This window comes from Corapipo altera, unplaced genomic scaffold (genome assembly GCF_003945725.1).
Source record: "Corapipo altera isolate COAL_440 unplaced genomic scaffold, ASM394572v1 2b, whole genome shotgun sequence".
Lineage (NCBI taxonomy): Eukaryota > Metazoa > Chordata > Aves > Passeriformes > Pipridae > Corapipo > Corapipo altera.
In genome coordinates this window covers 18,742,811-18,756,167 of record NW_020884874.1, presented here as the reverse complement: position 1 = coordinate 18,756,167, position 13,357 = coordinate 18,742,811, and the positions used below count along the sequence as shown (strand labels likewise).

Below are 13,357 nucleotides of genomic sequence, written 5' to 3'. Positions count from 1 at the left end.
CAAAGGACATAGACATGGCTGGCTACATGGGATGCCACTGCCCTCAACAGCACCCACCTACAGGGCTCACAGGAGACACAGGTGCAGGTAGCCCCTGGCAGAGACAGAAAGTCAGCAGTGTAGGCACGCACATGGCCCTCTCCATGCTCACATGCACATTTGTGCATCCCCAAAGCACGACCATGGTCCCTCTGTCCACCTGGCACCCCTGCCCAAATTGCAGACCTCTTACTGACCCCACAGGTCCCTCACTTGCTGTCTGGTCCAGCTTGAGGACAGGTCCTCACACACACAGTTTGGGGAGGATACAGATATTTGCCTCCAGCAGTCAGCTGCTCAGCTCATCAGACAAGCATGCCCAGCAGTCTTATTTTAAACAGACTGGCCCCTTTTGCAGCCAATTCTGTCCACTCCTCTTTTGTTCTTCCCCTGCACCTCCCACATCCCCCATCCATTTGCACAGTACAACCAAGTCCCCCTCCCAACATCTCAGACCCTCAGTTTTACATTCCCAACAGCTGCAAAGTCCCAGTTTGCCTGTAGTTTCTTGACAGGCCCTTAGTTAGTACGACTGAGAAGGTTTGTTTCTTGGATTTGTGTGTTAAGTTTAACAGGTTTGTGTCTCTGTATATTTTGCTTCTGTTTGCCTCCTTTCTCTTACCATCTCATTTGACAAGGTCCTCAGTCCTACTGCAATGAACATCCCCACACTCCACATGTCTTTATTAGTCTGTGGGGCTGACCAGCTTTGGCTCTTGTTACTACTTCCCTTATCATTCGTTGGTCAGGTTTGGGTCTCTGTATGTGTTTCTTAGGGCCTCCTCCTTTTCTTAGTAAACCCTTCTGCACTGAAAAGGTCCCTCTTCACCACACACCCTGAAAGGAGCATACACTGTCTTCTTCCTCACTATACCATTACACTGTATGCATTCATCTGAGCATTACATTCATGCATTTCTTGTGATGCTTCATTTAAAGTTACACATATGCAAGATAGGCTTAGAGTTGGTATGTCTACTGACCTTTTACTTAGGTACAAAATTACTAGCTTCAGAAGGACTTTGCTTCCATAAGTACCCGCACATCTGGTTCACTGAAGTCTAATTTAGAGACTTCTGGTCCCCATAATTTTACTTTAGTGAAGGTCAGAAATGTCTATTTCCTTAATCTCTGAAATTATGACATCTAGTGGTGGATGTTTTTCATTTCAGGAACATGATCTCCTTGGAAGACTACATTAATTCCATCCTCACTATCACTACTTGAAATTTGATTTCTATGGCTAGATTAGTCGTTATGTACTAAAGTTATTTTGAAATTAAATTATCATTCCTTGCTTTTTGGCTGACAGTTCTTTGAAATCCAGTCAGACATCAATTAGTAATAAAAAAAGACCTTTTCAGCCAGGAGAACACTTGTCAAAATATGAAGCCTTGAGTACTTCTGGAATGAAATGAGGAAAAGATAAAAATCACAACTTCACGCTCCAATAGAAAAATAACATTTACAAGAGGCAGGGATGTTGCTTGTCAAAGGCAGATTGGTAAGGTATGAATCAAATGCTGAATGCTCAGGAATTGAGTTGCTTGTGATGCACTACTGAAATGTATTTGGAAAAGCAGCCATGGCAAAACTATGATATTTTTAGTAACTGGAGCAATTGCTAGAGTGCTGCCTGTGTGATGTGAAAGGATGAAACAAAGCAGGTGCATGGGAAGGGCATGGCTCATTTCTTAACTGAAAGGGTCTGGAGCAGTAGAGATGAAAGAGAAAAGTTGTTGCCACATGGGAATAGTATAGATGCTGATTATAGAGATAAACCATAATGAGGGGGTGAGAAACGAGTGCTTGAGAGGCCATTTTGAAGCGTTTGGTGCAGGAGGAAGACATCTGCCTCTTGAAGGAAGAACTGTAATGGATGGATGATGCCTGTAAAGGGACATGGTTGTGTAACGTGGGCCTAGAGAGGCATGGCATGAGGACCTCCTGCAGGCCTGGCAGCGCATCAGCGACACAGCCTTTGGTAGCCCTGCCATGTCTGTTATCTGTGCCTATGCCTCCCCTGTGTGCACACCGCAAAGGTGCAGCCTGCTGTCCCCAGCCTGCAGTGAAACCGCAGTCCCCGTGGCTGCTCCCAAGACGCAGTCTGAGCCAGGGGCTGGAACTAGGTGTGGGACCAGGGGCAGGAGGGCTCAAGTGGTGATGGACCTTAACATAGACGCAAGCAGCCTCGAGTCCCATGTACCAGACCGCACACCCAGCACGCTGCTGGGGCGCTTCCATCCAGCCGGGAGGCCGCGTGCAACTGAGGGTCTGTTCCCGCGGGGCCGGAGGGCTCTGCCGGGACAGGCCCGCCGTGTGCGGCGGGGCGGCGGCGGGATAGCGGGGCGGTGGGGCGGTGGCCCGGCCATCCTGACGGGGCCCGGCGGCGGGGGGAGCCTGAGCGCGGGAGAGACAGGGGAAGGGGGGTCAGGAGAACACTTCTGGGCTACAAGGAGAGGCAGCAGCCCAGACGAGCTGCCCGCCTGTGGTGAGGAGGGTGAATAGAGGGGGAAGAGGTGAGAGAGGGTTGGAAGTGGGGTGGTGACAGGGGATTAATATGGCTGATCCCTTATGTACTTGTATTGAAACTGGTGCTGTGTGATAGTGCTACATAAATACCGGGCTGGGACCCTGAAATGATGGTCAGGTTATGGGCTGCACTGCTATGAGGAGCTGAGGTCAGCACATGTGTGTCTCACATACCTCTGAGGGAGGATGATTCTTTACATGGATATATACATGCCCATGTACATGACTGTATTTATGGGTATTTTGGGCATACATACATACTTTAAAAAAATAAAGAATACAAAGAAAAACTGTAAATCCAGCATTGCTGGTAGTTTGCTCTGTTACACCTTGCTTGGAAGCAGATGGCAGCTGTATCTTTTCAGATGCTGGCTGCATCTTTTCCACTTGAACATTTATTGTTAACACCTGGTAGATTCTTAGTTTCTCCAGAGTTGGAAGAGTGAGTGTTAACCTCCTCTTGTCAATTACAGTTGCTTCTCAGGACCTTTTGGATGAGTTGTAAATAAAAATATCTCTCTCCAACAGAATGAGTGCCACATCAGCCACAAGCCATGCCTTGCCTGGGCCTGAACAAGAGGACCAAGAGGGCTCTGAGACACACATGTCTGTTTTGTGGTATGCAGGGCAGCTGGCAATTACTTATTATGATACAGAAGATTGCTCAGTCTACTTCATGCCTGAAATACCTGATAATGAAGACCTCAAGCTACTGCAAAAAGTGACTGAGGAACTTAATCCTCAATGCATAGTGACCAGTGCAAAACAGGACCAGAATATTGCCAAATTCCTGACCAACCTAACAGCTACTGCTGGTGATAAAGACACTGGAAAACCAGAAATTGTCCTGTTTCCTAATATAGATTTTGGTCTAGAAGTCAGCAAGCAAAGGATCCTATCTAGGCAATTTCCATTTATCCCATCTCATATGACTGCAACAGAGAAAATTCTCTACTTGTCCTCAATCATCCCTTTTGAAAGCCCACTCATGATACGAGCCTTAGGGGGCCTCCTTAAGTTTCTAGACAGGAGAAGGGTTGGAGTTGAGCTTGAAGACAGCAGTATAGCAGTTCCTATTTTGGCCTTTAAAAAATTTGTGCTGTCAGATACTGTGAATATGGACCAAGACACTTACTGTGTCCTGCAGATATTTAAAAGTGATATCCATCCTTCTGTGTACAAGCTGTCCAGTGGACTAAAAGAAGGATTCAGCTTATATGGAATTTTAAACCGCTGCAGATGCAAATGGGGAGAAAAACTTCTGAGGCTGTGGCTCACACGACCTACTCGGAACTTGACAGAGCTGAACAAACGGCTGGATGTTATCAACTTCTTCCTGATGGCTCAGAACCATGAAACAGTCCTCACTCTTCAAAACTGCCTCAAGAATATTAAAAATGTGCCTCTTATTCTAAAAAGAATGACTCTTTCCAACACAAAAGTTAGTGACTGGCAAGCACTCTATAAAACAGCATACAATGCAGTGTGCCTTAGAGACACATGTCGTTCTCTGCCCAACACTATTGAACTTTTTCAGACTATTTCACATGTCTTCACTGATGATCTGCACTACATTGCTAATCTAATCAGCAAAGTGGTAGACTTTGAAGGCAGCCTCTCAGAGAACCGCTTCACTGTTAGACCCAATGTGGACGCCACTATCGATGAGAAGAAACGAAAGCTTATGGGATTGTCAGACTTCCTTACAGAAGTGGCACGAAAAGAACTGGAGACTTTGGATGATCATATTCCTTCCTGTTGTGTGATCTACATACCTTTGATTGGGTTCCTTCTCTCCATTCCACGGCTACCAGATATGCTGGAAAAGAGCGACTTTGAAATTGAAGGCCTGGACTTCATGTTCTTGTCAAATGATAAACTGCACTACAGAAGTGCTCGGACTAAGGAGCTAGACAGCCTGCTGGGTGACTTGCACTGTGAGATCAGAGACCAGGAAACACTTATCATGCACCAGCTGCAGACAAAGATCTTGGAGAAGTCTGAAGTACTTAACAGTGTGATTGAGTACACTGCACACCTAGATGTGCTCCTAGCTTTGGCAGCGATGGCCCGGGAGAACGCCTACTGCCGACCTCACTTTACTCACCGCCACGGCTTCCACATCAAGGATGGAAGACATCCACTCATGGAACTATGTGCAAAGACTTTCGTGGCCAATCCTGTGAACAGTGGTGAGGCTACCAGACGAATAAAGATCATCACAGGGCCCAACTCATCTGGAAAGAGTGTTTACTTAAAGCAAATAGGTCTTATAGTATTTATGGCTCTAATTGGCAGTTATGTCCCTGCAGCAGAGGCAGAGATTGGAGTAATTGATGGCATTTACACAAGAATCCACAGTAGGGAATCGGTTTCTGTAGGGCTCTCCACTTTCATGATTGATCTTAACCAGGTTGCAAAGGCCGTAAACAATGCCACAGAGAGGTCCCTGGTACTTATTGATGAGTTTGGTAAAGGGACAAACACACTGGATGGCCTGTCCCTTCTGGCTGCTGTCCTGAGGTACTGGATCAGACAAGGAACACAGTGTCCACAGGTCTTTGTCTCCACTAATTTTCACAGTTTAATGCAGCTAGAACTCCTGCCTGACACACCTCTTCTGGAGTATCTGACCATGGAGACCCACCAGGATGGAGATGAGTTGATATTTTTCTATCAGATCAAAGACGGCATGTCCACTGTTAGTCATGCTGCCAACATTGCAGCATTAGCAGGAATGCCAGCCAAAATTATTGAAAGAGGAGTGGAAATATCAGAACTGATTCGCAATGGAAAACCTATCAAATGTCTTGATCATCCTTCAAAAGGAGATAGGGTGGAAAAATGCAAGTCTGTTGTAGAAAAGTTTCTTTGCTTAGACCTTGATGATCCCCATCTGGACTTGGAAGAGTTCATGAGTAAGGAGGTGCTACCTTCTGCAGCCTCAGTCCTGTAACGGGTATGTGTAAATGCATAGATTGCATCTTATCCACTATGTTCAGTAGGAAAGTTTGGTAATTTAAAGAATGCTTACTGTGACATAACACCTCACAGTACATTTAGCTTTTAACAAACTGTCTATAGTTAAAGCCTTCCTTCTTCTTCTTGTTTAAAGCAAGTACTTCAATATGGTGTACCATATGAGTGTAGAAAGAGGGAAAGAAGAGAATTTAAGAACCTCTTTCAGCTCTTGGGTCACCCAGTCTGTGCATTTTTCGTCCCTGTTGTTAGAACCACAGATTAAAAAAATATACTGTAGAAAAATCACAACACATTTCTACTGGTCTTAGAAGACTGTGAAAGCAAAATGCTTATTGTTTTGTATTGTGCTAAAGCCATTTTAGGATCAGCATCAAAGATTCCAAATAAGTATGTGCCTCAGATGCTCGTATCAGCAAGTAACAGTTGTCACAATACAAACCACTGACAAAGAGGCTGATAAATGGAAATACAGAGGGATTTAATGAACTCTGTGGCTTTTCTTATACCATCATTTCTGTCCAAAATGCCAGAGATCTCAGCACAGTGATTTTGGGAAGTTTTCAGTGGCGCATCTGATCTCAGGAATGTCCAGCTAAGCATGAAGAATGTGTTGCTCCCACTTCTGAGTAGGTAGATGAGTCCTTTAATCTAAGAAGCTGTGAGGGGTACAGTAAACCATATAGCTCTTTTCTAATGAACTTTATTTCATGCTTTTATCCTTTATTAATACCTGTTTCCAAGTTTTTTGCATTTACCATTTTTAGCTTAATGCTGTGCCTTCAAAATGAAAAGCTTATTTCTTGAGATCTTTCCTAGTTCTGAATTCTCAAACTCCTTGTTTTGTAAATATATTTTTAACTCTGGGAAAGTTAAAATCTTTTCAGAATAAATGCATTTCAAACTGCCTATAGCTATATTAGGGTTTAAAAAAGGATTTTTTTTTTTTCCCCCAAAAGATAAATTTGGTGGAATTTAGATGTCATTGTGAGGAGAGTGACTTAAAAGAATATTGCCTCAAATAAGGAAACTTACATTTAAAAATTAATATAGTTATAAAGCTATACCTGAGAACTGTACTGAACCACTTTACTACTATTTGGTCTTTCATATGCTTTCACATGTAATTTTCATTCATTCCCCCTTCCTTGCTTTTCATATTCTTGTATGATCTCAAAATGCAACTAGACATTGTATTAAAACGTACTGCGAAATAATTGTTCCTTTTATGTTTCGTATTTGTATTTACTGCTTTCAGTAAAGGCACGAAACTATCTAACTAAACGCATGTACACAATGAAACAAAAAATTATAGTAAAGATTAATGCTTATGCCTGACACTGAATTGACAGAGAAAAATTTACAAATTTTTAATACACAGTATCTTTCTATACAGTATATCTTTAGAATACCATATGCATTATCCAGCATTATAGAGGGCTAAGGAAGATGATTTGGAATGACATTGACCTGGTTCTGTCAGCAGCAGTGAATATCATCACACAGAAAGTATGCATCCTGGCTAATATTTCATGGAAGGTAGATAAATACCAATGAAACAAAGAACCAGCCAAAAAACAACCAGAAAACAGAATGGCAAAAACCCCACCCTGATTGTTTTAGATGTTTAAACCAAACAGTTAAATTACTGAACAGCTGATATTCTAGAAGAGCTGTGGATTTTTAAAATGAGTGTTTTTAAAAAACTGTTAATACAAGCAAAAGCTAATGTGAGCTCACAAATTTAATATCTATAATATGCCACCTGCATCCTGTGGATAAGTCCTTATTTCTGTTTTAGAGCAAGTATGTGTGCCCTTGAAAATTTCTTATGTATCTGAAATCTCACTGCTTTCTGCCTACTGATTTCAGAATACTACTTAATTAAAATGTGCACCTTCAGCATTTTTAGATATTTCTAATTAAATTTTAAAGTATTTTTCTTTAATGCCCACTATTAAGGGAAAAATCAACTTAAAATATTAATATTATGTAATTTAATTCCAATTTAAAATATTTTTTCTGAAAATTATTTTCCTAGACAATGTTAAAGGATCACATAAAACATTCTATAGAAGGTCAACAAAAAAAATTTACGAAGACATACCTTATGTTAGATAATACAATACAGTATTACAGTTAAATCACTATGCAATAAAAATAGGTCTACTAGTATTGCTTCTATATATTTTTATGACAGTTATAACCTACTTTCATGTATTTCTGTATTTTGTCCAAAAAAAGCTAATAAATAGGCAAGAAATAACTACCTGCAAGAGAGAATATAGAAGATGGGCTTACTCGCTACTCTGAAATTCACCAAAGCATATTCAGTAGAGGGAACTGACAGTCTGCCTGTTATGCATAATCCAAATAGAAATTTCACTGTTTTCTTGCTTGTTTTCTCCTACACAGAAACAAAACTTTGCAAACAAACAGCATGCGTATACAAACTACACCCTAATTAGGGTTCTGTAATTTTTAACAAGTACTTTCAGCCTTTGGTCTTGCCTAATTTCACAACAGAAAACAGACTGTGATATTAATGTACTGAGAATATCAAGAGTGGTAACTTACAGTACAGGACTAATGTTTATATAGTATTTGCACTACATTATTTTTATTAAATAAAATAAGTATTTTTAAAGTCTTACCTCTTCAGCTGGTTACAAAGTAGAGAGTATGATGCTACAGCATAAGCAGCACCTTTGTGCATCTCCAAATTAAACTTTCTAGATTGCTGCTGATCCACATGAAATGTGAGCTCACCTGCTTACGTAGCTCCATTGATTTTGACAACTTCATGAAGGTCAGATGTGGTTTAAAAGCTCTTTCTTCTCCTGCCAAGATCCCCTTTTCTTGAAATATCTTCTTCATAGTCTCTGAGGGGGGGAGAAGAGTGTAGAGGTACAAAGATATTACCTAACAGAATGCTTAAAAATGTGCTTTCAACTGTAATTTGAGTCACAGTTGCTTCACATGGAAGAAACAAGATGATGAGTACTAAAGGCAGGAAGATTTCTAATTAACTTCAAAGGTACATATTTTTTCAAAGGTATATATTATTTCATGTGAAAACGGTCTTACATTTCCAGTTAATGCAGGTCACAAATTTGGCTTTACTAAAATAAAAGCAATTAGAAAGCTGTCCATTTTTTTGGTCCAAAGGAGCTGTCTGTTTTTGCTATCAAAATAAGAATTCAACATTATCCTTGTTCAAGAATCGCTCTCACTAAAGTTTTGGAAACTTTACAAAAACTCAAAGTATGTGACAGAATTGTCTTTCTTCAAAACCACTATTCTGTATTTGGGTAATCTCCCACTCAGACCAAAGGAAATTTGAAAGTGAAAGCTCTAAGTGTGGCCCTGGATTTACATGCCAGAATTGGAAAACATATCAGGTATGCTGATGATTTTTTATTTGGGTTTTTAAGCTTCACTGTTGCCTTCTAAACTAATTTCCTATTTTTAATGTACACTTTGATCTGTCTACAGTCCAAGTCAAAGCAGCTCTACAACACTGACCTACTTTACTATTTATTTCCCAATTTATCTGCCCAATATAATGTTTAATTTCTTGGAAATAAATTTCAGTATAACTCTTGAATTATGTTCCATGTTGCCTTTAGCTAAAATACTGCATGTGAAAAATTTCTGTAACAATTTTGAAAACAGGTTTAGATAAAATTGATTAAACCTGTGACAAAAATAATACCGTTAAGTAGAATATTTCTATCACTGAAATCAGAAAAACTGAAAAAAATTTTTTTTCTTTGCAAATACAACTTCCAATTTTTCACTTGCTGTAGGTCTAGCTGACTCATACTATCAAACTGAAATTAAAATGGGAAAAAATAATCCTATCACATAAATTTAATCAAAGCTTACCATAACTGTGTATTTTCATTTAAGTGTATTATTTTGGGGCTTGATAGTTCGACAGTGCTTTATTCTCCCACCTGACAGAAACAGCATTACACTGGGAAGTGAACAGCACAGCTGGCTTAAAAAAAAATAGGGAAGGTCCAAGGAAGAAGAATATAGGCATATAAAGCTATCTAGCATAAGTCTGCCAGTTTACTCTCCTGTAACATGTTCATTCCAGAGTCCTTACTCCTAAAATTTTTTGCTTATTTAAGTGAGCTGCTTTGAAATCACATTTAAGAGGAGATTTTACAAGTTTATGCATTACTTTGCAACATAAAAGTTCTAGAAGAAGCTCAGAGTATTCACTTGGGACCTGGAGATCAAAATTCACTTCTCTTTCTCTGTTGCCTATGATTTATAACCTCAGGCTCCACAGTCTACGCAGAAGTTGGAATTTCTAAAGAAGCCAAGGAAATCAATGAACCAAATGCCATCTCTTAAACTGGCCCATTTGAAAACTTTCTTTCAGCCTTCATTTCCCACCTATAAGATGCTGATGCATTTTATAAAAAAGAATTAGTCCAAATTCTTATTCTAACTCACAGGATGCTGAAAGGACCACCTGATTAAAACCTTTGTAACTTTTACACAATGGCAATAGGGATCCTATTACTATGGTGAATGCTGAAAATAACACAATGGTTGAGGTGGGAAGGGACTTCCTGAGGTCGCCTGGACCAACCTCCCAGCTCAAGCAGGGCCACCTAGAACAGGCTGTCCAGGACTATGTCTGGATGGGTTTTTATATCTCCAAGGATGGAGACTTCACAACCTCCATGGGCAACCTTTGCCAGTGCTTGGTCACCCTCACAGTGAAAAAATGTTTTGTAATGGTCAGAGCGACCTTCCTCCGTTCCAGTTTGTGCCCATATTCTCTCTCTCTCTCTCTCTCTCATCCCAAGTATGTATATACAAGCATAACTGCTATACAGATAAATACATCTGTGTATCTAAATCTATACAACTACGTATCTGTAGCTATAGACTAACTATATACCTATAGCTATGTATAGACAAGTACAGCCTACTCACTTCTATTATTTTGAATTTTGTCTTCAGGAAACATTTCTAAATTTATACTGAATCCCCACTAAGCTACTGTGCAGCTGTGCACACAAATGCTGCTGAATAATGGATTTACATATCAAAGCAGAAGAATACAAATACCCATTTGCTGCTTTTTCAAAATGAGATATGGAACTTCAAATAAGTCGATTTAGTTATGGTGTGTGTGTATTTCCATGCATCCAACAGCCTGCTTATATTCTGATGTTAGAAAGTTAATAAAATGTTACAGTTATTTAAAACTGAAATTATCTGTAACAAAGCCATTTTCTGGTTCCTGTGTTTGGTTCTCTGAACTGCATCATTTGGGGACCTATTGACTTTGATGTTCCAGCAAAGGGCAAGTCTTATCAAAATCAGGTTTACACTGCCCTGTGATATTCTGACTCAGTCTTGTGGATAGTCTTTTTTTCCCCTCTAAAAGCTCCAGGTTTATTCTGCCATCACATCTTATGCCATGCAGTCTTATCTCCCACTCTGCAGTCAGGATCTGTACTGGTGAAGATTTGCACCTCTCTGGGTGTCCTAACTCCAGTAAGAGCTTAGTGTCAGACCAGAGGTTTGCCAATGTGCATCTGATCACAGGACTGTAAGCCCGGGGTTCTCAACAGGGCAGATCGACCATATGGCACTGTGAATGTGTGGGACATTGGGTGGGACAGCTGGGCACCTACACTTTACACTGCTGAACAGCAACCCTGTGGCCTGATCATCTTCCTTTTGTGCTAAATAGCTTTGTTTGATATCTGCTCTATTTATCTTTCCAAATTCCTCTTTCTTTCGTACCTGGCAATTCTTATCAAGAAAAAAACATAATGAAAAGCTGGGTCAGAGGAGAGAAAACAACTTCAGAGAGAGACTGCAGTTTTAAGTTTAACAGATTTACGTGTGTGTGTGTGTGTGTGTGTCCATACACATTCTCATGGTCATCAGACTTCTCTCACAGCTTTGCCAGGGCACAGACGTATTAAACATCACAGGCTCAAGACATTGGGCACGCTTGCTGGTGCTAGAGATAACCCCAGTTTTTCAGACTTCGACATGTATAGAAAACATGACATTTTACTGGTTAAGGTGACTTACAAAAATAATTAGCAAAATGTTTCCTTCTTCAAAGATAATGAAAATAGACAGAAATCTGAATAGATGCAGGGGAAAAAAGAAACAAAGTGTTTTCCTGAGAGCACAGGAAGGTTAAAAGATAATGTAATGTCATTAATATCCACACAGCTCTTTGAAGAAGTGGCTACAAGAAGGGATTAAAAAAAAAACTGGGAAGGACACATGGATGCTGTGGGCAAGACAAAGTTCCAGGCTTGTGGGACAGCATAGAAGTGGATTTGTAGACCAGCAAATACACAAAAGTTAAAGTTTATGATGGGTATTGCCTGAACTGAAATAAATTAGAGGCCACTGACAAGAAACACAGACAGCCCATGTCCACGGGTCTTAACAAATGAGGACCTTCCATCTTTTCTCCAGACATTATCATTACTACCTAGACTGAAAAATCAAACAAGATCTGTTTTCCTTTATTAGCCTCAGGCTGACCAATGTTTGCAGCTTCAAAGTATACCCTAGAAACGTTAAAGCTATTTTTACAAGCTCAGTGACTTCCTGGAACAAATTTTTGGACAGCTTTCAGACTATCTTTCATGTACTTTGAAGTACTCTACAATACCATTTTGTACCTTATTTTTAAAATGCCAAAATTACTGAATGTAATCTGCCTCTCTTATACTGGATGCAGCTGAATCCATTAGACAACTCTTTCCCCATAATTAGAATGGAAATTTGACATATGAAGCTTACTCAGAACCACTATATACTGGAAAGGCTCAAAAATCCAACAGCTAGATCAATACAGAATGATTCAAAGAAAAATTGCATATTGAGCCATATTCCATAATAGAAATAGCCATTTTCTATTCCAAGATTTCATTAGATATCAAAAATTGTTATATATGTATGTTTTCTTCCAGACTATTAATTTCTGCTTTCTAAACCATGTTCCTTCAATTAAAAGACTTAAGATTTAGAAAGAGTATTCTCTCTCTTCATTGAAAATTTTTTCAACTTTACACTTGGAACTGAAGAAAAGCTGAGCATACATAACTTACAGTGATAACTACCAGTTTAAAGCATATTAAAATTATTAAGTTCTTAGGTTTTTTTAAGAGATGTGCCAAAAGGTAAACCAGAGTCAAGCCAATTGCCCAATAGTTCTTCCACTACTACTTGGTTATATATTAGTTAGGCTTTTCTACAGTGAGCTGTCACTGTATCATCCCACTATCATATATCAGTGAGCTACACTGTTACTTCAAACACACACCAGGAGTATGTGCAGTTTGTTCTGTTTCTCTCCATCACCACACAGGTATATAGAAGAAAGATGTGCTCATTCATTGGATCAGTAAATGCCAAAATCCTCCCCCAAGATTTACTTTCTCCTTGTCTTACAAACAGATCCTCTACTTATTCCTGCTACCCTGACTTCCCTTCCAATAAACCCTTATTCTTATGTCTGCCGTCCTGGTATCTTTCTGAAAATACCAATATACACTCAAATCACATCTTTCTTAGCAAACTGAAAAAAATCTTTTTGACTCCTCCCACAGTCTTAATAAAAATCTTAACATTATGGGTGAAGAACAGTAGAGATAAAGGGTGGGAGAGTCACTGCAATGCAGTGTGCCAAAGCCAGGCCCCTGTCCCAGCCTACTGCTCTTCCATATCTGCTTTGTCCTCTTCTGCTTGGCATGTGACACACAAAAAAGGTGAGCTAAGAGATTTGGCAAGAGCACAGCACTTA

General features: G+C 39.9%; 2 protein-coding genes across 7 annotated transcripts in view; one reads left to right on the top strand and one right to left on the bottom strand.

Moving 5' to 3' along the window:
• AKAP7 (A-kinase anchoring protein 7) overlaps positions 1–13,357 on the bottom strand; it is an 82,847-nt gene that overhangs the window by 46,903 nt on the left and 22,587 nt on the right. For both annotated transcript variants that reach the window (XM_027632167.1, XM_027632159.1), the window contains exon 6: positions 8,320–8,432. In XM_027632167.1, the coding sequence (XP_027487968.1) occupies positions 8,320–8,432 (113 nt within the window). The remainder of the gene's footprint in view (positions 1–8,319; positions 8,433–13,357) is intronic.
• Positions 1,883–8,200, top strand: MSH5 (mutS homolog 5). Of its 5 annotated transcripts, none has more exons than XM_027632142.1 (3): positions 1,883–2,168; positions 3,045–5,534; positions 6,086–8,200. In XM_027632142.1, exon 2 carries the CDS (start codon positions 3,101–3,103, stop codon positions 5,525–5,527), a length of 2,427 nt encoding a protein of 808 aa, XP_027487943.1. In that variant the 5' UTR covers positions 1,883–2,168; positions 3,045–3,100; the 3' UTR covers positions 5,528–5,534; positions 6,086–8,200. The 5 variants fall into 5 exon arrangements, with proteins under 5 accessions (XP_027487943.1, XP_027487935.1, XP_027487950.1 ...); XM_027632134.1 differs by lacking the exon at positions 1,883–2,168 and adding an exon at positions 2,206–2,311; XM_027632149.1 differs by lacking the exon at positions 1,883–2,168 and adding an exon at positions 2,208–2,311 and having other exon boundaries at positions 3,100–5,534.